General features: G+C 40.9%; 1 protein-coding gene across 1 annotated transcript; it reads left to right on the top strand.

The window, feature by feature from the left end:
• PKD2 (polycystin 2, transient receptor potential cation channel) lies at positions 1–27,480 on the top strand. The gene is made up of 15 exons (XM_074867504.1): positions 1–369; positions 7,442–7,555; positions 10,398–10,531; positions 10,886–11,136; positions 11,862–12,086; positions 12,647–12,875; positions 14,700–14,870; positions 15,979–16,160; positions 17,219–17,339; positions 19,769–19,867; positions 20,868–20,989; positions 21,802–21,919; positions 22,166–22,329; positions 23,102–23,249; positions 24,256–27,480. Exons 1-15 carry the CDS (start codon positions 162–164, stop codon positions 24,487–24,489), a joined length of 2,520 nt encoding a protein of 839 aa, XP_074723605.1. The 5' UTR covers positions 1–161; the 3' UTR covers positions 24,490–27,480.
• Positions 27,481–27,814: the final 334 nt, after the last annotated feature.

Genomic DNA, 27,814 nt, shown 5'->3' with positions numbered 1-27,814 from the left:
GGCGCGGGCGGGAGCAGCTGGAGCTGGAGCGGCTGGGCGAGGCGGTGCGGGCCGGCTCCTGCCCGTCGCCGCCGCTCTCCGCCTGCTCGCGGCAGGCCTGGAGCCGAGACAACCCGGGCTTCGAGCCCGAGGAGGAGGCGGCGGCAGGGCCGGTGCTGGAGATGGACGTGGAGTGGGGCAGCCCCGCGGCCGGCGCTTCGTCGTCGTTGGGCAGCGGCGCGGCGGGTCAGGGCGGCGGCGGGCGGCGGCAGCGGCGGCTCCCGGCGGGGCGCGGCGGGGCGGAGGGGCCGGACCGCCCCCAGGTCCCGTCCGACGGCGCCGCGCCCCACCGAGCGGCCTGGGCCAAGCGCCTGGCGCGGCGGCTGCGAGGTGAGAGCCGCTGCCCCCCGCGGCACCGCGCCCCGGCCCCGGGCCCTCCTGCCCGAGCGGGGCACTGAGGCTTCTCTAGCTCGGCTGCCTTTTCCTGCGGGCCGTCGCTGAGATGATCGGTTAGGAGTTGGTTGTAGTCCCTTCTCGTCCACCCACCCCTTTGCTACCTGTCCTCTTCTTTCCCCTGCCCGTGTTCTTTTCCCGTCTCCCGTCTTACCCCTGGCTTTGTCCCCACGTCTTTGTGTGCATCCGTATTCCAATCCCTGCGCTGGTTATGTCGCCCCGCACACACAAATGCAGACACACCTCTCAACTTCTTTTCCTCTGGAACATAGAGCTCTCAGCCCCCCAGGTCTCAGTCCTGGCTGCTTTCAGTATACTAACACAGTATATGCAGTATATAATTTTTGGATGCATGTGGTTTTTCTGACCCAACACCAGGTCTTTGGAGAGTTGGAGCAGAATACTTGTCTTTCTCTCTCTTTTTTTTTTTTTTTTCCAGCATTCTCTGTCCTATAAAAGAGGTGGTTAGGATGGCATTCGTGCTTAGAGTGGCGTTGTTGGGAGGGTGTTTTATTAATTATTGCTTTTCTGTGGTATTGTGCAGTGCCTTGGAGTTGCCCTCAATTGTTGAGAGCTGCCTGTTGGCGTGCAGCTGGTGACCAGGGACATAGTTTGAAGCACAAGCAGGAGCACATCAAATGAGCATTTGGAGTTTCGTTCTAAGCTTACTACATTAACCGTGTGCTGAGCTGGCCCTGTACAGGGTTGATTTGACACAGCAGAGAAAATGGTGGATGGGGAGTTCTTTAGGTTCAGTGTTGTGGGAGCATGTGCGAGGAAACCCCAGTTCTTTTTCAGAGAAGCTTAAAATGACAGCATCAAATCGTGAGGATTTTAAACATAGAATTTGTTTAAGTGTCAGACAAAATCTTTATAGTTATAAAGCTGCAGGAAAAGTAAACCATATTTAGAAAATAAGGTTTATTCTTAAATGTGAATTTTCTGAAGTGATAGGTAGTACTGTTACTGGCTGGCAGAGCATCAGCAGAGGTTTTAAAACCAACTCAATTTTAAGCAGGGACTTGTAAATTAGGCTATTGTACATCCTGTATGTCTTCACTTTGATTTTCGTGTGCATGCAAAAATTATTTGCTATAGTGATTTCTCTGACTTAAGATGTCTTGCACCAAAATAAATCCCCCTTGATCATTGCAGTGTTTTACTTGGATGCAAGTCAGACTTGCCGAGATTATGGAATAGAACATGTGTTCTTTTCAGCAGGTTTTATTGGAAGAGTGTTCAATGAACTAAGTCAGTTCACAGCACGAGACCAGAATGGCCAGGAAAAAATATCAATGATAATTATTTGTTATGCATGAACTGGCGCTTGCTGTGTTTGGAGTCTTCAAGGGTGTGTTTAGTTTAGTCTATCGCTGAGATACATAAAAGCCTAGGAAAGGAGCTGCTTCACATGGAGAAGGTGAAGTCCTCTTATAAAAATTCTTATCTAAGTAGACTCTTCAGCTGCTCCCTTCATGCTAGTTCTGGCTGAGAAGGAACTGCCTGTATGTGCTTTTTTAAACTGTGATGAAAAATAGTGGTGTTTGAACATGAGGTGAGTGTGAGAGTGACTTGGTGATGTCCTGGCATAAGTTGCTACAGCTTCATCTCTGTCTTGGTTTCTGCAGTAATACTCAAAACAGATTATCCACACTAGGACTGATTTTGGTGGTGGTTTCTGAGCCATTTTGAACCTGAAGGCAGAACTTAATGTGATTTGTGTAAGGTCAGAGTATTTGCAGATGGAAAGTCCTTCAGACTCCTTTTTCTCCAACCCCCGCCATGAGATACCATTCTAACAAAGGCTTGGTAAAATGCTTTGTTCAATCATCTAGGGTTCATCTACATCTACAGCTTAGGGCTGGTTTTGGGTAGAGGAAGGTTGCTTATTTTTAGTATGCTTTTTTCCTAGCAGGTTTTTTTTAAGCCTGTGTATGTATTTTCACCTTGTTCAGCTGACCAAGCAGCAGAACCAAGAGGAATTGGCTTTTGGTGAAGCTGCATGATATGCTGGGCAGAATGAGCGCAGCTGAGCCTTCAGCAGCATCAGCATCTGGCAGATGTTGCCAGAGAAGATGTTCTAACCGTGCTCTGATAGATGGATCTCTTGCCTGTCCTTCTGCCTAAAAGCAATGTATCTTGGGCTGGAATAACCAGTTTGGGAGCTGACACACATCCGTAGCTTTAATTTCTGCTTTCAGGCTGAAAGATGAGGGCTACCATTGACATGGTAACGTTATGCGTTCTTTCAAATGGTGTGGTTCTCGTTACACTCCTGGGTGTGAGCCTGTTAATCAAGTGTGTGCTGTGTGCAGTCAAGTATGAGCCTGTTAATCAAGTGTGTGCTGTGTGCAGTCAAGTATTAATATGCTGCATTAATCAAGTGTGCAGTGGTGCAAAGTTGCAGTGCAAGAAAGCAGAAATAAATGTTTTCAATAATGGCCATGGACCACGCTGCCTCTTGCTGTTTGAGACAGTCAGTGTACACTGGTAGTATTCTATTTTTAGCTGTAAAATGAAAAGTCTTGGTTTCATGTTCTAGGAATGTGCAGAGTGGATTTATCCCTGTGGTTACTATCCACAGTTTCTGTTGATTTCTGACCTGTGTACATTTTGTGTTTATAAGCAAGTGTAGCTAACGTTACTGGAGTAGATGGATCCCTTTCTGGCTCTCTGGTGAGAATGTTGCCATTAATTCATAGCCACAGTAAATGGCTAGGTATGCCTGTCATGCCGTGGAGGTATTGCAGGGTGTTGTACTTGCCTGTGGCATAGGTATTGAACCTTTTCTGAAGAAATGTGATCGCTGCAGGCTACATGTTGAAAGCTCCGATTTCAAGCCTGAAATTAATATAGGGCACTTGAAGGATAACTGGGGTTTTAATACTGGAAAGAGCACTCAGTTCTTTTGACATTTCGTGGATAACTTTGAAGATTGGAAAATGGTGTCCTCAGTACTCAGTTTATTTCTAGACGACCAGAGGAAAGTTAGCATAGATTTATGTAATGAAATTCCATTTCACTAGACAGAATTCAACAAGATGGATGAATCATTTGGATATAACAGTGATAGTGTTACCATGGCTAAACAAGTTGTCACTCATCAACTGAAGGATAAGGAATGACAGCTTACACTTTTCGTGCTGTCAGTTGTGAAATAAAAACGCAGAGAGGATTTAAGATAATGGGATTTTGGTAATTGCAACTATTGGGGAGACTGTAACAGGAGTTACTAAGTGAACAGAAAGTCAGCTACTTCAGACTGTGGTTTAGGTTCTTCTCTTTGTGGATTCTTTTTAGATTCGAACCTGAGTCTCTGTGAAGTAGCTTTAGTCCTTCTAGTTGATGTCTTCAGCAAACATCCCAGATGCCGAGGGGAGAGGTGGGGATGACTGTTCAATGTTAAGGAGAAAGTCATCAAAAGTTTGGATGGGCAAAGCCCCATTCAAGAGCCAGGCTGGAAACGTAATCTGTCCCTCAGAGCTGCACTTGGTCACCCAGCACTACTGTGTCCTCATGTGAACGTGTGTAGGGCATTTCTTGAAAGACTTTCTTAGTTACTGTTAAATGGAGCTTTCAGATATCATTCCTAGTCACTCATTAATTGTTACTTTTGTGAAGAATGCATCATGACATTTTTACTGAGTTGAACTAGTGCAGGCTTCAATCGTACATTACTAAGGGTTGTGAACTAAGGATTGTGAGACTGTATTGTGGTGGTGTTTTGGGACAAAGCATCTTTGCCTGAGGGTCACTTTCCTCTCCTTCCCCCAGCCCCATTCTTCCTGCAGCATCTGCATTTCTATGTAGGCAGGTTAGTTAGTGATATGTATCTTGGCTTGAGCCCTTCCAGAATTTAAGACTTCTACATAAATTTGAATTACTTTATATGCATTCTGTACCTTATAAATTTGACTTTATGTTTATGTAGGTATATGTGTAGATGTAAGTACATATACATTATATATATTACGTGTGTATATATAGGTATATAACACTTTATATATGTGTAAATAAAAATTTTCATTTCCTGTGTTACCTAACAAGCTAGACTTTTTATTATAAGATGAAATTTCATCTATTTTTTTTATTTGCATTTGACCATTATTTTTTGACAACTCAGAAGAGTTCTTACACTCCTTGGGTAAGCCATTTGGGCTACAGAATGAGTATGAGAGAACTGTTGGTTGCAGATTTGTTTGCTAAGTGACAGAGTACATAGATTCTGTCAAAGTCAACGAATAGCAAATTTAGATAAGGAATGAACTGAAAATGATTAATAGAGGCTAGAAACGAAACATTTTTGGTGCTCACAGTAGATGTCAGCTTAAATCCAGCACTACTTACCACCACTGTTCTTGATGTATCTAACCCAATATTCTAATAAGGCAAAAAGGGGAATAATGTGTGCATCTTCTGAAAGTGTGGCAGCTAATGAACACTTTAAGCTGGCTGACAGGCAAATCCAGATTTCATTTTAAAGATCTTTGTATGATCTCTGGTGCTGGTTTGTTTGTTTGTTTGTTGTGGGGTTTTTTTTTGTCACATGTAAATTTCTGTTCCTTGCTGACTGACTTCTAACATTCTAATATGACAGAATTTGAGCTTGCAAGCTTTCTGCTCGCCACATTTCTTATTGGTGAGTAATGTGCTGACAGCCGGGACTCATCTCTCTCGCCAGCTTAGCTCACTGGCTGTTCCAGCCTTTTCTTCCTCTCTTCCGTAATGTTTTCCTGCCTTTATTATGAGGGTTGCTAGTGCAACGTACTGCTGTGTTAGAGGGTGAATTAGTTGAGTTCTTTATTATTAGTGACTCTGTAAATGTTTTTGTGTTTCTGTCTTCAAGAATGACCTAATGGTGAGGATTTGGCATTCTGCGTAGTAAAGTTGCAGTCTCTATCTGTAAATTTTCAGACTTAGCCTTAAAGAACAGCTTTGAAAAAGCTCTCGTTTCGGGGGCTGACACTAGTGAAGATTTTAAATTACTAGTTAAGGAGTGTGAACAGAAATTAATGCTAAGACTGTCAGTGCTTGCTGTGCCTATTGAAGAGAAGTTTCCTGGTTGACTTTGTGGTTAGGTCACAACTTAAAAATGTGGTAGCTGAAAGGCTTCTAAAAACTTCTAACATTTTTTTTCTGAATACACCTCGTATTTGCGGGTAGAGGGAAGAGCCTCCTTATTCCCACCTCTTTGTTAGCAAATGAGGTTCTGCAGCAGGCAGATTTGTCCGTTTTAGTCTTACAGTAGTGGTTGCAAAGCAGCTGAGCTCTTGCTTCATTGTCAGCTTTATAACGTGTTTTGGCTATCCGTGGTTGCTGTTCCGTTCGACTTCAAATTACTGTGGTATGTTTGATGGATCCAAGATTTTTTCCTAGGGAGTTTGAGGTTACTTTATTTTTACCTACTGTGAGCATAAAGGATGTTTTAAAAGGTTGGCTGTTTAAAATACCTGAAAAAGAAGTATGATGTGCTTCTGTAAGACTGAATTTTTATTTTTATATGCTTTCTCTCCCACCATAAAGTAAGGTCAAATCACCTTACTGTATTTAGGCTTAAATGAAGAGAAGTTCCTTGAAGGTAGCAGTTCTGGTCCGAGTATCAGCAACTGTTCCCAGCTTTTTTTCTGTTCTGTATTAGGCACAGGAAATAAGTATAGTGGTTACTAACTGCTTTCTGTTCTCATCTTTTAAAGACTCCGTTTAAAAGATCCTTTTGCTTTTCTGTTATCCTTTTGGAAGGGATCACCAAAATTCAATAACTTCCCTTACTCTGGCTTCAGAAAGTCAAGTATAATGTGAAATGGAAAAAACAGACAGAAGTAGTTCAGTTAATGAAGTTGCCCAGTTTGACAGCTAGACATCGGTTGCTCATTTAGGCTGCTACTAATGTTTCAATAATAACTCTTTGTTGTGCAGGGAAAGAAGTCATGTATAAATACTCACCAAGATCCCTGCTGTGTCTCTGTTGGACATGTCTTGCCTATTTGGGTTACAATTTGTTTTCTTTAAAAATGTGTTTGACTGACATATCCTCCCTTCAGGTAGAAAGTTAGTTAAGACTACTAATAAAGATTCAATGCTGAACGTGCCTTTTCACTCATCTAACAACGCTTTTCATATTTAGAAAAAAACCCAAAACACTGCACTTCGTTTCTTGAACTGTGTGTGTGTTTGTATACTTGTATCTGTTTTCATACCTTGTGGTTTTAAGTTCACTTTGGCAAATCTGCAGCAGATGCTGTTAGAGTTCTGCTGAGCTGTTATTAAAGTATTATGGTATCTCATTAATAGCTAATACTACCTCAGGCCCCATTCAGCCTACAGAAGTAGTTATTCTTTCTTGAAGTTAGATCAGTTTAAAATCCATAGAAGAACCTGCAGCAGACATGACACAGTTTAAGCTTTCAAACCACTGAACCTATGTCACTTGTGTATCTAGTATCAGACACAGAATCACAGAATGGTTTGGTTTGGAAGGGACCTTAAAGATCATCCAGTTCCAGCCCTCTGCCACAGGCAGGGACACCTTCCACTAGCCCAGGTTGCCCAAAGCCCCATCCAACCTGGCCTTGAACCCTTCCAGGGAGGGAGCAGCCACAGATTCTCTGGGCAACCTGTGCCAGGGCCTCACCACCCTCACAGGGAAGAATTTTTTCCTCATATCTAATCCAAATCTGCCTTCTTTCAGTTTAAAACTGTTCCCCCTCATCCTATCTCTACACCCCTTGATCAAGAGTCCCTCCTCATCTTTCCTGTAGCCCGTTTCAGTACTGGAAGGCTGCTCTAAGGTCTCCCCGGAGCCTTCTTTTCTCCAGCTGAACCCCCCCAACTCTCTCAGCCTGTCCTCACAGGGGAGGTGCTCCAGCCACCTGAGCATCTTCATGGCCTCCTCTGGACCTGCTCCAACAGGTCCACGTCCTTCTGATGTTGGTGCCTCCAGAGCTGGACACAGCACTGCATGGGGGGGTCTCACATCTGTGTACCTCATTATATATGTTTTCCTTTTAAGGTTTGTGGGGGACAAGACTCATGGAAGAAAGCAACACCAGCAGAGAGCGATATCTGAAAAGTGTTTTACGGGAGTTGGTTACGTACATGATTTTCCTTGTGGTCTTGTGTGTCCGTAAGTACTGTTCAGCGCTAATACATCCGTTTCCTTACTATCTGTTTGCTCTCTGTGATTCCAGAATGAAGGTTGTTTCAGTGATGTTGGAGAAGAATTAATGGGCAGATGTGTAGGCAGATATTTGGAATTAAATCTTTCTCCTGTTTCTGCGCATGGATTGTTGCTTGAGATTGAAAATACTGCAACTTTCTGTGCCTTAACAAGTTTTGAACCTTTAAGCAGGATGATAATGTACTTACTCTTTGTTTTAAGGGAGCATGTTTTTTAATGTTGTACCACAGTGTAATGCTTCTGCTACGCATTCTGAAATCACTGAAGAGAACTGTTAAATGTGAAGCGTTAGTCATCTAGGACAAAAAATTAAATTAAATCACCAAGTTTTGGATTTATCACCAAGCTTATGTACAGGTCATTCTAAGAATAGAAGTTCTTGATAGTAGCTGGAAAGGCAGAGATAATGCTAGCTACTTAGAAATATCTGATAATCTGTGTTTTCATGGTGCTGGATGTTTTAAACGCATCTGCACCCTATATACACTCAAGTGTATATGGATCACAGCTGGAGACTTCCATGATTTAAGTGTTGTTTGTTTCATTGTCTATGATACCATGTGAAGTATTGTAACACTACAGAACACAGAACAGAGTAACATTCAACTTACTCTTTTTTTTATTATTATTTTATTTGGCTTTCAAATAGGTGACTGCTTTGAGGTAGGTGCTCTAGAACCAACTCTGAAGATAGTATTAGCAGATTCTACTAAATACAGACTTAGTAAGAAGTGAGGAGCTTTGATGGATCTCTAGCCTCATACACAACAATGTTCTGGACCCAAATAGAGTTTAAGAAAGCAACCTGAACTGAGCTTGCTGCTCTTTTTTCAGAGTGAAGAACCTTTGTGATGCTGGAGTACAGATAGTACAGGATGTTTGTAACAGGCCTCACACAGCACAGTGAACAGTTGTGGCTGGTGTAATGTAATGGTTCTGAGCATGGCCTTCTTTTCTGGCTTTGGGAACTTGAAACTGTTACATGATTCTATTTCAAGATCTCTAGGGTTTTTTGAGTTAATAGTCAAAACGAGGCATGTTCATATATTTGCATAAAAATTAGCAAGACAGTGCAAAGTAGAACTTGCTATGGAGTTGTGAAATAGATGTTTTATTTGGTTACTAGGGAGAATGACAACAAAATCTGTATGTATTAAGTTAGTGTATCTTTAGAAAGCTGATATAGAATCACAAAACCATTCAGGTTGGAAAAGACACTTGGGATCATCGAGTCCAACCATCAGCCCTACTCTACAAAGTTCTCCCCTACACCATATCCCCCAACATCTCATCCAAACGACCCTTAAACACATCCAGGGATGGTGACTCCACCCCCTCCCTGGGCAGCCTATTCCACTGTCTGACCACTCTTTCTGGGGAAACATTTTTTCCTAATGTCCAGTCTGAACCTCCCCTGTTGCAGTTTAAAGCTATTCCCTCTTGTTCTGTCACTAATCACCTGTGTTTCAATCCTCCAGTTTTAGTGTGGGCAGTTCTGTTCTATATGCCTGTAATGTCAGTGACACTTAAGTTGTCGTTTATGATCAGTTGTCATAGAACAAGGTGATGTTTTTATTTTTTGTGAGAGAGAAACTTGGAGTAGAAAAGAAAATGCAAAACCCCACTGGCTCCAAGAGCAAGCCTGTCTTGCTTGTCTGAAGTAGAATTATTAATAAACCCCCAAACTTTGTACCATTGACACAACTGTTCTCGTGTTGTACTGCAAGTATGGTTATATACTAAATATCACGTTTTTTTCCTTCCTGAGTCCTCAGTTTATGGACAAAGTAGTGTAAGACTGCTTGTGGCTGGTATGCTGTACCACCAGGAGGGGTGTGGCGGTGAGGGACCGGAATTAAAATAAAGTGAAGTTGGTTTCAGTGGGAGAAGTTTACAGGCTGTTAACAATTTGTTTGGCTATAGAAAATGATTTTTGATAACAGAACAAAGGAAAAGTGTAGTGTGTTAAATATCTACAGATATTGCCAACTCAGTATTTTTTTTAAATACTATCCTTTTTAATTTTACAGGTAAGTGGTAACTATGGGACAGACTGGTCTGTGTCTTGGCGTGCCCTGGGAAAGAGCTTTCCAGTACAAGCTAAATGATATGGGCATTTCTTGTACTCTTGTGTTTTTGAGATTACATATTTAGAGAGAATCCAGGTATTGCATAGTCATGTGATACATTCCATGTGCCACAGCAGAAGTCTATTAAAAATAGCTCTTGTTCTCTGGTTGCTACAGAAAACACATTTCTTCATGTGTTTATGTGTTGTTGTCTAATCATAGGGGGCTAATGTCATTCACAGTGCCCTCTGATATCCTGGTTGACCATCATTATCTGCTCAAGCAGGGCAGTTTTTCTGAGGTCTTGTGCCATCTGTGCCAGCTATCTATGGATGTCTGGGATAGCATAAGTCAACTAAAAAGGCGCTAGCTGCCTCTCTTCAGGATGATGAATCATGCTTTTGTTTTTTTTGAAGTTAGCTTTTGTAGAAGCATGAATAATAGAATGAAGTGTTGGAAGAAGTACTGTGTGTTTTAAACTAATTGATCAGTCTGTTCTTCACTGATTTTTGTATTTTAATCGCAGTTGACAGGCAAATGCTGCTTGATGTGGGTTTTTTTTTTTTGTTCCGAAGCTTGAACCTTTCAGTGCAAATACAACCTGATGTATTCAAAACAAGCAAAGTACTCTCTTTTTTTTCTTTCTTTCTTCTTTTTTTTCTCTTCTCTTCTCTTTCCCCCATGTCTTTACCTCTCACTCCTTGTTAAATCTTTTGCAGTGACTTATGGGACAGTGAGTTCCAGTATGTACTATTACACAAGGGTTATGTCGCAGCTCTTCCTGGAAACACCTGTATCAAAAATGGAGAAAACTGATTTCAAAACTTTGTCCACAATGGATGACTTCTGGAAGGTAATCTAAAAACAATTTTTCTCTCTGTTGCTGAGATGCACTTGTCCTGTCATGGCCTGTAAATTTAACCTGCAGGAACTTTTTTCTAATGCCGTAGGGTTTGTGCACGAAGATCTATGTGCACAGTGTCAAAGCTGTGGAACAAAGTAGGCCTCTAATATGCGAAAGTTTAGAACCCAGGTATTGCTAGTGGGGCAGGGTAGGGCATGATTGTGAGATGTCTTTGGAGGACAGGTAACAGTAAGGCCTTAGGTCAGAAAAATTATCAACTGCAATTCTAACACATCCATGGAATGCAGATCTATAAAAACAGTGCTGGCAACATACAAACTAAAACTCTCTCTTCCTCCCCAGTTTACAGAAGGCCCTTTGCTGGATGGTCTTTACTGGGAGATGTGGTACAACAACAAAACCATGGCAGAAAACAAAAGCTTCATTTATTATGAGAACCTGCTCCTAGGGGTGCCTCGCATTCGGCAGCTGAAAGTGAGAAATGGTTCATGCTCGATACCTGAAGATTTAAAGGATGAAATCAAAGACTGCTATGATGTCTATTCTGTAGCTAATGAAGATACTGCTCCTTTTGGACTTCGAAATGGAACAGCGTACGTAGTATTCCTGTAGACAAATACTTTTTTTCCTGACCTGGGTTATGCTGAATTACATGATAAGTCACTTGGCAGAGGAAGCTCTGCATTTACTGTATGTTCTGTCTATAAAGCCAGGGAAATCCAAAGCAGCTGCCAGTTCTGCTCATGGAGAAACCTTACCAAACTTGGAGAGGACTGTTCTCTTGATCCACTGGAGTTCAGGTGCTGTGGTTGTGCCATTGGTATCTGTTACACATGGGAGACACGCTGTGGTCTGAGCGCAGCACTGCAGTTCATGAGCACCTGGTCTGTAATTCCAGATTGTTTTACTGCAGTGGGTTTCACTGAGTTGTCTTCCCTGGCTAAAAATGGGAATAGCATTGCCTCTCCTGGAGGACCATGTGTGAGTTGAACTGTAAAAGGTTTTGGAGGTGGAATGTAACTATGTAACTGGCAATTTTTGTTTCTTTTCCTGAGGACAGAAATTTTAAGTGAGTAGATAGATGTGTTCTCTTTTCACAATTAATATACTTGTGACCCGTCTTCCTGTCTTAATTTTGTTGTGTTAGTCAAAGGAACTTTGTAAGCTCTTACTCCAGGGTACATCAGAACTTTCTACAAGTACCTCTTAAATGAAATCAGAATTAACAGAACAGACACCAGTGAAACCTAACCAAAAAACAAATATAAGTTGAAAGTGGAAAGACTAATGTGCTCTGTTTCACTTACTTCTGAACTAGCTGGACGTACACGAATGAGAAGGATTTGAATGGGAGCAGCCACTGGGGCTTGATTGCCACATACAGTGGAGCTGGTTATTACCAAGACCTCTCAAGGACCAGAGAAGTGACAGCTGTGCAGATTGCTAGTCTTAAGAAGAACCTGTGGCTGGACAGAGGGACCAGAGCAGCTTTCATTGATTTCTCTGTATACAATGCAAACATCAACCTATTTTGTGTTGTCAGGTATGAACAGAACCACGACAGTGTTCAAATTGCATAGCGTAGGTTGTAGGGTTGGGGGTTTTCTTGTGATGGCTTTGTTTTGAGGACATGGGTAAAGGTATGTTTTGTATAAAAGCGACAGACAAAGTGGCATGCCTCACTGTCAGACAAGTGGGGCTCCACTTGGCAGCTGCACTCACCAGCTGGAGGCAGTTCTGACTTTCCTGGTGCTGCAACAGCTTGGGTGCAGTTTGCAGGCAACTTCTGTAGTGACTTGGCTTATTAAAGTAAATACGTGGATATACAACATCAGTCTTTAGACAACGTGAAATAGATGCAGATGAAGACTGGTCTTTCTGTCTCGGTTTTCTTGCTGTTCCTGAAATGCTTTGGGTTTTAGTCAAAATTGAGTGCAGTCTGGTTTACACCTGTTCTATGTAGTGTCTTCTCTGAATCATATGTGGGCTTTTGCCTGTTCTATTAAATAATTATGTAAATAAACCTATATATCTTTTAGTAGTGATTTTCACCAATGCTGTGTAAATGAAATTTTTTTTCTTTGTCTTTTTTTCTGAACACAGGTTGTTAGTGGAGTTTCCGGCAACTGGAGGCCTTGTTACGTCTTGGCAGTTTCAGCCAGTGAGGCTGATTCACTACATCTCCACTTTTGATTTTTTCCTGGCAGCCTGTGAAATGGCATTTTGTCTTTTTGTTCTTTATTACATGGTGGAAGAGATCTTAGAAATCCATATTCATAGACTGCACTATTTCAGAAGTCTCTGGAATTGCCTTGATATCCTTATCATTGTGGTAAGTAATCTTTATAATATGGCTAAAATTGCTTTCTGAAATGTACTTTGTGGGAGACATTAATGACTCGGTATTCCTCTTGTGGGTTTAAGGGGTAGGGCCATTGTTAGGAAGGATACTTACAGACTATTGGGCTGTTCAGTCCAAATAAGACAGTTTTAGTCTGTGTTGTAATGTTGGCGTGTTTTGCAAATTTGCTTGTTCTGTCTTCGGTGGCTTTAACCTTCGCATCCAGGTGAAAAGTTAAGAGTGTTTGTTCAGTATACTCTTTCCGTTTTTGTCTATAAGGGTACAGCCATTATGGGTACATAATAACAAACATACATAACAAACTCACCCTCATTTCTCTTCTATATATCTGATACAGATCATTGCAGTGGCTTTCAAGTAAGCAAATCATCTGCTTTCAAGTAGTGATTTGCACTTGAATGGGACTGGGATTTGCATGTTTGCAAAGAACCACAAAGATTTAATGTGGTATTAAAATACTCACCAGCTAGTACAAAGTTTGAAGAAGTGTCTCTAAATTGTAGAGTGCTAGCAACTGTCAGGGATGCTTTCTTGGTTAAGTGGACAGTGTTGCACATCAGTAATCCTGGTGCAGCAGAAAATCTGAGCTTTGAATTTAAAGCTACATAATATAATTCTCTCTGGACTTGTATCAAGATGTGCTTACTGAAAGCATGCAAAGCCAGCAGTGCTGAAACAGTTCCTGTTGCACGCACATCTTCAGGCTTGGATGAATGAAAGGATTAAGTCTTGAAGATAGTATCTGTAATCTAGAGAAATCACAGTTCTTTGTAAATGAAGGACCAGTTAGGAGGATGTTTACGCACACAGTGTGCCATTTGTTACACTTAACAGCGGTGCCAGGAATAAGATGCTTTGCTCTTGCAGTCACTGGAGTGTATTCAAGTGTGGGTATAAAATTCACTTCACACAAAGGGTCAAAATTCTGTTTGTACCTTGTCTGAGGGACATTGTTTAAATTTAGGATTATGTACTTTATGACTGTATACATGCTGAAGTGTTCACTTACACTAATAAAAAAGCACATTTGCAGATGTCAAAGCAAAATACCTTACCTGTATGGTAAAACTAGAGCTTCTCTGCTGTTGCTTGTTCTGTGCAATACTGGTCAGTCTATACTCCAGAGAAACTGTAGTACCTTTTTGGCTATTGCTTTCTTTCTGCTCTTTACTCTTTTTCACCTTTGTCTTTTTGAGTTGTCATCTATCTCTTCTTACATTTCCTTCTCTGTGACAGCTTCATTTTTTCTGAGCCCACTAGGCTTCGCTATCATCTTGTTCTTCAACTGTGGCAAGGAAATGACTTCCAAATCTTCTTACTCCCAGGCTATTTGGCTGTAGTCTAAGAGTATAATAGTGGTGGTGTGAAATGTATTTCCTGATAGGATCCAAAGTAGAGTTTCTGGACGTATCTCAAACAGCAGCCACTGGGCTCTTAAATTACTCGTGAGTGAACAGTGGGGAAACCTGGCCACCTCCAGTCCCCGTAACCATCTGGCAGTGATGTGATCAGTGGCCGTTGGGGTTGATCCTGAAGGACTGCGAGAAGCTTGTATCAGTGACTTTTTTCTAGGCTCTGTGCAGTCTTTAGCTGCTACTTTCCTGTTTGAAACTTTATAGTCAGGACACCCTAAAACCAATATATTTGCTTTTACTTAAAGCTCACGTTATTAGCAGTGCTATAAGTAATGTGAAGTTCCTCATATCTTAAATTTATTTGGTGTATGTGGCTAAACCAAGTTGTTTTAAAACCCTAATCGACCTTCATATATTTGTGTGTTTATTTTGTACTCAGCTCTCCGTGGTAGCTATAGGAATTAGCATCTATAGGACATCAACTGTTGATCTGCTCCTGAAGAAGCTGCTGGAAGATCAGAACTTGTTCCCCGATTTTGAACCTCTGGCATATTGGCAGATGCAGTTCAACAACATTGCTGCAGTCACTGTGTTTTTTGTCTGGATTAAGGTAACTCCAAGACACACATCCTTATTCTAACATTAGAATGTAAGCAGTATTCTGAGTTTTGCGTGATACGTTATTTGAGGTTTAGTCGTGTATCTCCTAAAATTGATCATGCGAGAAAGTCATGACCAAAGAGCACAGGGGTAACTTCTTGCAGATTAAAACAAGGTTGTAATTTGACATAGGTTTAGTCAGCCCTTGTTTAAGTCTGGAAGATGTAGTCAGTGCTAGTGCTTTGTCACAGCAGACACGTAAAGAAACGTTTTTATTATTGCTGAATTGGTAAGTCAGTAATTCTTACTGGGTACTGCTTTTTCCTAGCCTGGTTTAACTCTGCCCGTTTAGTCTACGTAAAACTGCTGAGTCATTAGAACGGTTGATAAAGCTAGTCCAATTCATTTAAAACTAGGTATATTACTTTAGTTAAACTTAATTTCTGTTTTACTGCCTCCTTCTTTTTGCATCCGTACTCAATTTTCCTGTCCTCTGTATGTATAAAGTTGCAGAGGAACATTTAGTTAATAAACTGTCTAATGGGGGAAAATGAGATCAATAAGTGAATTTCCACTCTGATGCTCCAAACTGATACTTAGGTTTATCAAGCAAGTTAGCTAATCTCTTACTGTTTTATAAGACAAGGTTGCATCTAATTTTTGCGTCATGGTTCTAGCAGTAAAGTGGCTCATTATAAGACTGTAGAGTAACAGAATAATGCAGGTTGGAGGGGACCTTGGGAAGTCTCTGGTCCAAGCACCTGCTCACAGCAGTCAGCTGCAAGATCTTTTCTTGCATTTTACTACTTCATAGCTAGCACCTTTATTTGAAGATAAATAAATAGGCTTTTGGAAGCATTTTGGTAACCAAATAGAGGACTGAAAAAACAAACAAATAAAACACCACACCCAAACAAGACCTTGTCATTCTCACTGAATTTTCTTCACATTTCAAGCCGCAGTGTTTTTAGGAAGTGATGTATTTCTAAATGTAAATTAACTGACTTTGTCTCCAGTCAAATTCAGTAAGACATCTCATGTGTAAAAGGCTGGAGAGTGATTGTGTTAAGAAATTGTTGCCTTCCTTGTCTTTACAGTTGTTGGTTTTCTTTTAACAGCTTTTCAAGTTTGTTAACTTCAACAGAACAATGAGTCAGTTATCCACCACCATGTCTCGCTGTGTCAAAGATGTCATTGGCTTTGCTATTATGTTTTTTATTATTTTCTTAGCATATGCTCAGTTGGCCTTTCTTGTCTTTGGCACTCAAATCGATGCCTTCAGCACTTTCCAGGACTGCATGTAAGTACAAGAATAAAAAATGCAAATAATTTCTCAATATATTAGTAAATGGGTTTGGTTGCCTCATCAAGAGACCAAACAAATCCTATGACATCCATCTTAACAGAGAAGCTGCAGACATATCGCTGTTGATGCAGCTCAGTAGCAAATGCATTTTTTGGTAACATTTTTAATTCAAAAACTGTTTTGCTGTGAGATTAAAAATATGTTAGATCAATGAGCTAAAAAAGGCAGATTTTGGTTGGTGGAAGTGACATAGTTTTTATAACAGTTGGTCACATTCCTAGACAAAGCAATAACTCTGTCTTCAGCAGCTGAATGATTATATGTTTACTTTTGATTGTAATGCTTACTGAACTGTTGTATGCATAATAATCCTGTGTTCCTGATAGTATGTGTAGTTGGTAGACTCACAAATGGAGTCCGTGTTAGCCAACTAGTAAATTTGTGAGTATCTGCTGGAATCCAGGAGAGGGATAGGACTTAATATAGGGTCGTTAATCAGTTTTCCCTTTACTGATTTGGTACAGCATAACCTGATTCTAACTGAGGTAATTACCAGGTTGTTAGTTATCGATTTCCCCCCACCCCTTTACGTTGGGGCAGGGTCGCAAAAAGCGTAGAGAAGTGGAGAGACTCGAAGTGTGCTGATGGTGCTGTACAGCGCTAAGCCTCTTCTGTACAGACAAGCTTTAGAAGGAGAGAGGGCTGGGGCTGTGTCTATGCGAAAGGCAGAAGGCATAGGAGAGGGACAGGAGTGGGTCTTAAAGCTTCACAATGGTAATCATTGGTTTGCTCTGCTTCCTGTTGCCCCCATTATCAGTTGTGACTGAAAGCCAGAAGTAAGCAGCCTAGTTTTGTTCTGTGTGTGTAGCATCTGACTGCAAGTTTGGTTATGCCTAGAGAGGGGCTTGAGGAATTTGCCTGATAAAGTATTACAGTAGTGTGGACCTCTCTGCTGCCCATCAGTCAGACTGGTAGGGTAAAACAGTTTGAGAATACTTGCACAGCTCCAAAAGTGGTTTTTTTCAACTCTTGCATGTGTTTTGTTTTTTAAGATTTACTCAGTTCCGCATCATTTTGGGAGACTTCAACTTCACAGAGGTTGAAGAAGCTAATCGAATTTTGGGACCAATTTATTTCACTACTTTTGTGTTCTTTATGTTCTTCATTCTTTTGGTATGTACGTCTCTGTTTATGCGGGGTGGGTAGGTGGCCATTTTTGTACCTCTTATTCTTTGATTCTTACTGCTACTTGGGGCTTTTTTTGATAATAGTGAGTGTGCAGTCCATGAGGGTGCCTGACTGTTTCAAGGCCAGTCACTACACTCTTTCATTATTCCTTCATTTAAAATAGATTTGCATTGTATGTTTGTTGTCATTCCCATATAGTGCTCCACATAGTGTTTGTGTGTTGTTTTTTTTTTAATTTATAATTTTTATTATTATAAAGAATTTTTTAGTTTTAAAATCTGTATAGTGCCTGGTTGGCATACACAGCAAGCCCATATCTTTTGGTGAAAAGTAACTGTAATGTTCCATACAGGCTCTTAGTTTATAAAGTGTTGTAATGCATGGCTGGCTGTGTTTACAACAGCCTAGTTCACACATGCAATACACAGCTTGTCTGCTAGAAGAGCCTAATTCATCAGCAGTGCAGCAGCTTTCAGATATGCAGGTTTGCCTGAAAAGGCCTCTTTTCTGTCCTCTTTGCCTTCTCCAGGGCGGAGCTGGGCCCTGTCTTTCTTACCTTCCCAGTGCAGACTACCTGTACACTTTTTGACAAAGAGTGTTATAAGCTCAGCTTATCTGAGAGGCAGTATGTAGACATGATTGTCTGACAAATAAATTCAAGCAGTATATTGTGAGTGCTCATCTTTTGTGGACTCTCTGTTAATACTAGTATTGAATCCATATAACAGTCTTACTAATAATTTATATAACAAAGTAGAGGGAGGAGACCTCTCTTAGAAACCTAGGAGACCAAGTAAATTTTTTTATGTTGATAGAAGAGCCTTAGTATCTTCTGCCTGGATGTAGTTTTCAGTTAGTTGGGTACTGACATTAATATACAGTAACTTTGTTTCTGATGATACCACCAGGCAGAAGCTGTTATGTAAGCAAGAAATCCTCAGATAACTCCCCAAACTGTGTGTCTTTTGGTGATTTGGTAAGGTGGCAAGCATTAAAACAGGATTTTACTAACCTTTAAACAGTACAGCAGTCCTGTGTCATCGTAACTTTTAGAGTTATTTAATGACCCTTGTACTTAATGAGGCTTTTTATTAGTCTTTGAGATGAGGAGAAATGGCATTCAGATATAATTGTAGGAGAAGACTTCATCTTGGCTATTCACTAGTAAGGAAGAGAATCTCAAGTGTTCCATGAGATGGACCAGTAGTCAATAGGAAAGTAACATATGGGTTACTCTGGCCAAAGAAGCACATGAAGTGGGTTTCATATTTGCTTCAAAGCACTTCACAAAATACAGAGGAGCAGAGGCTAGGGTCCAGCAAGCGAAAGAAATATTTTTTCTAAGGTGTAGCAGAAAAGCACTGGAGTGTGAAGGCGCAGCAGGTTATCCAAATTACTCGCTGTCATTGGTGTGCTTATTAATATCTGCCCATCCTGTCATTTGGCTGGAGTGAAATGTTGCTGTAAGCTCCTTGAGAACAGTCTGAGACCTGGAAACTAAATTAGGAAAGATGGGCAGAAAGTACCAACTCTTAACGTTGGGCAGCTGAAAGCAAAACAGACAGAAGTCAAGTTACCTCTTCCTTCTCTGGTGTTGGGCAAGAATGCATAAAGATACCGCATTGGAAGATTGCTCTCCTAAAGCATTTTAAGTCCATGAGGAAATAGAGGCTAACACTGCCTTTCTGCATGAGTGGCACCTTGAACGTGCCAGTAAATTGAGTAATTCTTTTTGAACTTGCATGTCCAGCTTGCGGTTCAGTCATGTTTACTCCATGTTCAGCAGGAGCCTTTCAGTAATGACAGTGTGGTTCAAGTAAATTATATGCTCGGCACAGGGTTGGTGAGACCAGTTTTTTTTCTCTTTTGTCTGAACAAGTGACCAGACTCTTTTCAGATTTGGTGGCATAAGTGCCAAGTGTCTGATTTTAAGCTTCTTTTGGTTTTACCTTTAGTCTGAAATGCAAGCAGAGCTGTAACTAGATAAGAACCTTGTGTCTGTGCTGGTTATTACAGGATGAATAGTTAACTTGATTCCTCAGGCATCTTTGTTGCCAGCTGTGTTGCCTAGATTAATTCACAGTTGTTATCTGTGTAAGTTTGGTCTTGCAGGTAGAAGGCTGAACTCAAACATGTCATGTTAAACAGGCATGGTTTATTGCAGCTGCTGTGTGTAGGCATGAACCCTCTCTGGAAAGTAATTCTCCAGTTATGTTAATAACCAGTAGTCTTGATTAAAAGTTCTTATACTTCAGTGCATCATATTTCAATATCTCAAGTCCTTGATGCTTTTTAAACAGCCCCCCATTTTCTCCTGGACCTTTTAAAAAAAATCATGTATAGGTCATAGGAGTAGCAGGGCTCAGACTTGTTGAAATTCTTAAGTGGGCTTTTTTTTTTTCTCTCATGAACAGAACATGTTTTTGGCCATTATCAATGATACGTACTCTGAAGTCAAATCGGATATGGCACAACAGAAGGCAGAAATGGAACTGTCTGACCTTATCAGGAAGGTAAAAGTAATGTTTTGTTCGGGACATCTCATTCCTCACGTCTGCATAAAACGCTATACAAAGCTGTGCAAAGTAAAGCTGGCAGCAGCTGATGAAAATACACATCTCTTAATTAAAATAAATGAATCTGAGCCGAGTGTAAATTAAATTAATCAAAATTTTCCATCGCGATGCATCTTAGTCATCTGAGACTACATTGAATGATCAGCCTACTGAATGTGATGTAGGATTTGTCTGTCTAGGTACATGCAGAAATACTGAACTGGTGAAACTACACTGCTATTTAGTTTGATCACAGAATTCAGAATTACCTTGTTTCAGGCAATACGATGAGGCGAGTCTTGGACAATGTGTTGGGAGCTCCCAGGGGCAGCTGCCAGTAAGGTGGTTGAATACAAGGTTAAGAGCTTGAGCTGAATCCCAGTTTAGGAAAAACATGTGCACGTCCATGCACTCTGGCATGGATGTGGTGCTGTACTATGGTCAGAAATGTCTAAACACATACTTGGCATAACCAGTAACTCAGAGTTTAAACCTTGGAAACTGGTTATTAAAACAGAGCAGAGAAAAAATGAAAAGCACTACTTTGTTGGGAGGAGGACTTTAAAAAAAAAAAAAAGTCATTCCTACAACTGAAGATAAGCAAAATGACCAGAGAAGGTTGTACCTGTTTTGTCAGCATTATTTAAAACTGTCACTTAACTGTCAGTAACTGCCAGAGTTGTCTTACTGGGACAAAATACTCCATTCCTACTGACCTGCAGTTCAAATTGAATGATGAAAGCCTTACTTCTAACAGCAAAGGTATTTGTATGTTGCCCATTTAAATGCTGAAATAAAAGATGGATAAACTGGAGGAAAAGACAAATTCTTGCAGGGCTTTTTTAACACACTGAATGATAGTGTACACTAGCTGATTTTTGTAATCAAAAAAGTTATTAGAAATCAAGTGTTAACATTTCATGACAAGTAAAACACAAAATTTCACTTTTTCTTTTAGGGCTACAACAAAGCCATGATCAAACTTAAATTGAAGAAAACTACTGTTGATGACATTTCAGAAAGTCTGAGACAAGGTGGGGGAAAACTAAATTTTGATGAACTCCGGCAAGATCTAAAAGGGTAAAGAAGCTGTTACTTCTTATCTTGAATAGTTTCCGCAGAGACATGTGATGTTAAAAGTCTTTGATGTGAGCTTCTCTCATTTCTGTGATTTGTCAAGGGTATGCTAATGTGAGTAAAGACAACACAGCTGAGTACTTTTCTTTTGGTTAGTGGGCAACAAAGCAAGTGCTTTTCACTGTCTGCTGGGAGGTTTATGTAAACAAACAGCCAATCTTTGCATATGGGTCTGCAGGCATTGCAGAAGGGAAAATTCACTCTGGCATGGAACTGCATAAGGAGAAGAATGGGAAAAGAATGGAAAAGAGAAGCCTTTACTAAGGAGGTCTGCTGAGCTCTGGCCTGTGGAGTCTGCACTATGGCTGGTGTTCCTGCAGTAGGGCAGCATCCCACACCGAAGGAAGGATTTGGTGCTCTGAGGCCCGACCTCCCTGAGTTGCTGTGTTGTGAGGCAAAAAGGGTCTGAGGAAGGAGAGACTGAAGGCCTCTGAGGAAGCGATAATGTTTCTATGAGAGCCACCACAGGACTGTGAACAGGCAGGAGTCCCAAGGAAAGGGAAACAAGGAGGTATAAAAGGGGTGGTTGTGAAGGAGCAGGGTGCAGTCTAGAGTTTTGTGCTATTAACTAATGAAAGGTGAGGGCTGAGCTTTTTGTTATCGGTGTTGTGAATTTATAGGCAGTACTGGGATCAGTCATGCCTTTGGCTTGGGGATGAAAGTCTGTTTGGAGTAAATTGTTTTTCTAATACTTTTAAGTTCATTCAGCATCTGAAAAATGGAAAGTAAGGGAACTGTTTTTACTGCCTTTTCAGGAAGGGACACACAGATGCAGAGATTGAAGCAATATTTACCAAATATGACCAGGATGGGGACCAGGAATTGACAGAGCATGAGCATCAGCAGATGAGAGATGACCTGGAGAAAGAGAGGGTGAGCTCAGCGTTAGGAGTGGTATGCCACCAGCACTGTCTGCCAGCCTTCTCCCTGTGCTGATTTGCTGCCCTAGAAGAGTCCTCTTGTTTCCTTTCACAATGCCTGTCATCCCTGGCCGGTTGGCTGAGCCAAACTGTAAAAAGGCAAGGGGGAGCTGATGGAGGGCAGGAGGTCTCTCACCTCCATCCTCCGTGTACAGGTGAAAGTCTTTACATCATTTCTGTGCCTTGTGTTTTCACAAAGGAGGATCTGGACATGGATAGGAGCTCTCTGCCACGTCCTCTGAGCAGCCGCAGCTTCCCCCGGAGCTTGGACGACTCCGAGGAGGATGAGGATGAAGATAGTGGGCACAGCTCCAGGAGGAGGGGCAGCAGCTCTAGTGGGGTTTCCTATGAAGAGTTCCAAGTGTAAGTTTATTCTTCTGAGGGGAACAAATCTGCATGGTGGTTTGTGGGTTTTATTTTTTCCTTGTGGGTTTTCTTCTTTCAGTTATATAGTAGTCTCTCCTATAACTCTGAATATTAATCAAATTGTTCATAAAAGCAAATGTTGTGTTTTTAAGGTGCTTAAGTCACTCCTTTTAGTAGCTTTCAAGTAATATCTGAACTGAAAGTACTTTGGAGAGGGTCATGGGAATTGGTTAGAAAACCAAAACCAAATCAAAACAAACAAAACCCAACAAAAAAACCCCTGTCCTTAAAACCTGGTCATTAAAAAGACAGAGAAAATGGTCATGCTACAGTAATCCCAGAAGTCTTTTCTAGGTTTTTTTAGTAGTAAAACCTTGAGGTTGTTTTAGCTTCAGTGAGAACTTCAGCTGTTGTTTTTAATAAGAATAAGTTACTTGTGAGTGTGTATTTTGTCTAAAATAGATCTCCATATTAATTAATTATAGCAACACTAGGTGAATGAAGAATTTGAGTAACTAGGACCAACAAATTTTGATGAGGATGCCCTAAAAGCAGGGAAAACAGAGTGGAATATGTACTTTTTTCCCATCTGCCTTACTCCTGTGTTACCTTCTTGCTCTTGTGTACTTTGCCCCTTCCTGGGCTCACTTGTGGAAAGTCGGATGTGTGCTCCAATTAAAATGGTGTCCCATCTTTATCTGCTCTGTGTGTTGATGAGCTAGAACTCGGAAATGTCAGAGTCACTGAAGCTCACGCTTGTTGCCCTCAGGCTCATGAGGCGGGTCGATCGCATGGAGCATTCTATCGGCAGTATTGTCTCCAAGATCGACGCAGTTATTGTGAAGCTCGAAGCAATGGAGAGAGCCAAACTGAAAAGGAGAGATGTGTTGGGAAGACTGCTAGATGGAGTGACAGAAGTAAGAAACCCACTCTCTCCTGTCTGGTCATGACCTGCATGGCTTGATTACTGTTAGCACTACTTCGTACTGCTTGGCTTGGGAGGGTTGAGGCAGTGGTGGTAAAGACAAGGCGAGTGCTTTGGCAGTGGCTCAGGGATTTCAGCTTTGTGTTAGGAAAACAGGAAAATTAAAACATGAAATGATAGGGACATGATGCAAGTTTCAGGTATGACAATCCATCTTATGGCAGACGTGTGTCACAATGAGGGCAACAGAGCACCACTTAAACCCCTGAACTGGACAGCAGTGCTGGTTGTTAGATGCTGAAGCAGCTCGTTCGTCCCTTGGTGTCTGTTGGGATTAATACAAAGCTTTTTATGGACTAGTCTGTTGGAGTCTGGGGGATCCAGCCCAGCAGGCCCGTGCAGCCTGCTGTTCTCCTGTGTTGTTTTTGGGATTGTGTGTGGCAGGTGGAAGCAGGTTGCTTCTGTCCCCAGGGTTATATAGTTTCTATTGCTTCCCCTCCCACCTTCTCTTTCTTGAGGGGCCCTTTGGAAGTGGCCAGTGGGACAAATGTGTTATTTCTGTGGACGCTAAAACCTGTCAGGCTTCCTGATGGGGCAAGAACAGCCAGAAAAGGGCTGCTGAGGGGTGGGTGAGATGGACTGTCTTGGTGGGTTATGTAGGTCAGACTTGCAGCTGCCCTCTTTTTACGGTTGTTCCAGCCAATAATTCTGCTCCATTCTTGAGATGGGGCTTTCTTTTTTGGCGTGCTCTGCTCAGTATATTTTACATTTCTGAAGGTGGATTTAAATATTAGACACTGTAGTACGAATTGTGCTTTCATAAGTGAAGGTGACAATCTGGGCATTACATCATTGGAAAGAAAACAATTTACTGCAGTAGCTGTGTTTCTCCACTAGCCTACAGAAGTACTTGAGCGGTGTAAGAATTTCCCATAGCGTTTTGCTTCGACTGCGCTTTGGAAGCTGCGCTTCCAGCTTCTGTCTTTTAATCTGTTTAGGATGAAAGACTGGGTCGTGACAATGAAATCCACAGGGAACAAATGGAGCGACTCGTGCGAGAGGAGTTGGAGCGATGGGAATCTGATGATACGGCCTCCCAAATGAGCCATCGGTTGGGAACACCGCTGGGACTGAACGGCCAGCCGCGTTCGAGGAACTCTCGGCCATCTTCCTCCCAGTCGGATGGTGTGGATGGGGGAGGAGGAAATGGGGGGAATAACATCCACGTGTAGAATTAACCTTGTAGGTGATTCTGAATGTTTCAGGTCAGTATTAAGCCAACAAATACACACCACTCCACTGTTTTCCCAGCATGAGATGATCATTGTGATCAGACCACTAAGGACAGTTCTCACTGCTGGGTAAAAGTAAATATTCTCTTCATAAGGCATTTTCAGACCTATGTAAGCCATGTGTCACATTCAGGTTACCAGTGGTGAGACTGTCAGCCTTGGAAATGAAAATGCAGAAAACAGTATAGAAACCAGGTGTGACAAAATCTACCTGGACAGAATTTTGGTTCCATACATGTATTATGGGGGACACTTTCATGAGGACAGCAGGTCTCAGACAAAATAATGTGCTATGGCTAAAACGCTCAAATGACGGGCTCTAAGTTTTCTATTGGAAAATATGATTTTTAAATGCTTTTAAAAGCAATTTTTGAAAGAAGATGGCATCAGTTTATTGTCTCATTCATTATAACAGCTGACACTTTTTGAAGTGATAAAACAGCACACTTTTTTCCTTTGAGATTCTTCTATTTTTGTGAGTTATTCTTGGTGTACTAACATTTTAATTCACTTAAAATGTTAATTTTTTCCTGTTTTTGAGAAACACTACATTTCTTTAAACAGGAGAAAGTGCACTTAGTTTGTACAACTGTAAATCACATTATTCTCTAATAGAAACTGTACACATTACGTGGTTTTGCATTTCATTAGCACTTCAAAAGTAACATTTGAGAACTGCCTTTTCACACCCAACTAGCATAACCACTTTCAGCTTTTGTTGCAAAGTGCCCATTTTTTAATGCTGTGTTTTCATGATCTAAGTGTTCCTGGGATAAACAATCCACAGATTCTTCGTTAAATATGATTACTTTGCAGAAAATATATTATTTAAAATCACACAAAATTGAAAAACACTAACTTCCTGGGGTGTTACAGGGAAGGGGGCAGAGAAGTTGCTGACAGTTGGGAAAATCTGATCATGTGCTCTATCAAGTTCTAATCATGTCTTAACTATGTAGCCTATATTTGCATTTAACAGAACTGCTTGTAAAATTATTAGGTGTATTTCTACATATGTTTTTCTGCTGAGGTGCAGCACATGATTCCTTTGGGAAGGTGTTTGTAGTGTGATCACTGATTTTTAGTATTTCATTTCCTCTGCTTTCTGTGTCATAGAAGCTTTGATTTTTGGAAGGAGATGCAACACTGAAATGACATGGGTTTCCCATAGAAAGCGTTGAGGCATAGTGTTTGAGGTTTTGCCTAGTGAGATGTTTCCATATGTGGAATGCTGGTTTAGGAGGGATGTTGTCAACTGTGCTTTTTTTCCTGAACATGCCAGTTGTCTTGAATTTAAAGACTTAGAGCTGGTATAAAGGAAAACATAACGCTACATAATCAAACACATCTTAGGTATTTGTAGGGTATATAGAGGAAAAAATGCCTATTTAACAAAGTATAAGTAGCATGTATATGTTATGTTGGTGTTTTTTGTTTCAAAAAGAGGTTATTGCCAGGGGTCAGCACCTCATTCTGATGGTAGTACTGCTTAAGCAAAGCTTACGTCTTGCATATGTTCTTACCACTGCATTGCCTGGATGTGCAGTGACTCAGAGCCTTCCCTCTAACTAGACAACTTGCTAAAACTAAATAGACTTCATGCCTTTCCCTATTTTTTAAGTTTAATTAAAGTTGCTGTGCATATGGTTTCTCATAATGTAAGTTGGAGCTGGAGGCAGTTCAGTGTGGTGACTGGAATTTCTTAGTAGCTTTGGGCTTGCGAACAGAATGATGTGGGAAAACAGGTAGTGATTCTTGTGAAGTTTTTTTTTTCTTTCTGTGGGTTATTTTGTCCTGTCCTAGGAAGAAATTCATACTCTTTCACAAGAGACCCTGACAACTTCCCAAAACGGCGCACGGCACAGTGGTTAGGGCTTTTGTGTAAAACGAGAGACACGTAGACTAAGCTCTGTCTTGCCTTGATTGAAAGTTTTTGGACCTTAGAAACCTTCCTGAGGAAAGCTTTTCAGTGTTGAACTGGCATTTCTGACTTTAAACAAACCAAAGAAACACTATCTGTACACATGGCCAGCTGGTGTGCAAGGAAAATAGAAAATACAATACAAAGCAATTTAAATATACATAGCCTTGTCTTTATATTAATATTCAAAATGTGTAGTGTGTTGGTATGTGACATGATTTACAGCTTAAACTTTGAGGCATGCTAGCTAATTACATGCGTGTAACATGTAACTGATGTTGAGTTTCTGGGGTCAAGGGTTACCTAAATGCCAAGATAGTATTTAAATTAATCAGGTGCTTAAAATCAATGACTTTGGCCAAATGACCCAACTTGAATTGTCCAGCTGTGTTAAGGTTTGTGCCTGTGGCCTGTAACGCAGGTGGCATGCTGAGGTTTGTGGCAGCAGACACTGGGGGAGTGTGTGGAAGTGATCTAGTGGTCATCTGTTGGTGACGTCGGGCCTTCTTGGGGGGAAGAAAGCAAAACTAAACCTGTCAGTATGGTTTTAAATAGTTTTCCTGTAAAAAATGTATCTTTCAAAATGTAAATTCAATCACGCAGTTCGTATTTTATTTGTAGTATATGTTTATTATGAAAATGTTGGCATTCATAGCTGTATTTGTTGAGGTATATTTCTGTAACGTGTCGTTACTTAAGAACAAACTTCATCTTGAAGTGCAGTAAGTTTTCATGGGGTACCCGTGTGTGCTGACAGTGGGCCTTGCAGTCAGTGCGCGGCCACTTGACAAATGTTACAAACACTTAATTACTTCATTTTTCAACTTTAGATTATAATATTATTTGTCATTTATTACAAAGGTAAGGTTTTTGCATAGTAATGTACAGTGTTTGGTCTTATTAGGAAGCTGTTAATTATGCAAGTCTTCTACAATGATCAAGAATGTATTGATCTGTAAAACTGAGCACTTTACTTCCTAATAAACATTTTATATAATCTGTAAAGCAAACATTGTGCCACAAACTTGGTTTGTTTATAATGGAACATTAAGAATCCTACATTTTATTTGTGTGAGTTACTTCTACCTCATACCTTATCTCAGATTACCTAATAATGTAAAAACAGAGTACAGGGTGTAAATAAACAGGGAGGACTGGGCTGATCCTACTGCTTCATTGCCCAAACAGTACTTTTTTTTAACACTTTATTTCACATTTGCGTTTGGGCAAATGCACAGGTATATTTTTCTGCTATTTCAGGTAGCAGCTCCGACTGCTAGTAGCACTGTCCCTTTATTACTTCACAGTTGCTGTGTAAGTTAACTTCTCTACTCCTTTTCTTTC

Source organism: Strix uralensis, chromosome 4 (assembly GCF_047716275.1).
Source record: "Strix uralensis isolate ZFMK-TIS-50842 chromosome 4, bStrUra1, whole genome shotgun sequence".
Taxonomy (NCBI): domain Eukaryota; kingdom Metazoa; phylum Chordata; class Aves; order Strigiformes; family Strigidae; genus Strix; species Strix uralensis.
The sequence above is the reverse complement of the archived record's forward strand: the minus strand, read 5'-3'. Positions and strand labels throughout refer to the sequence as shown.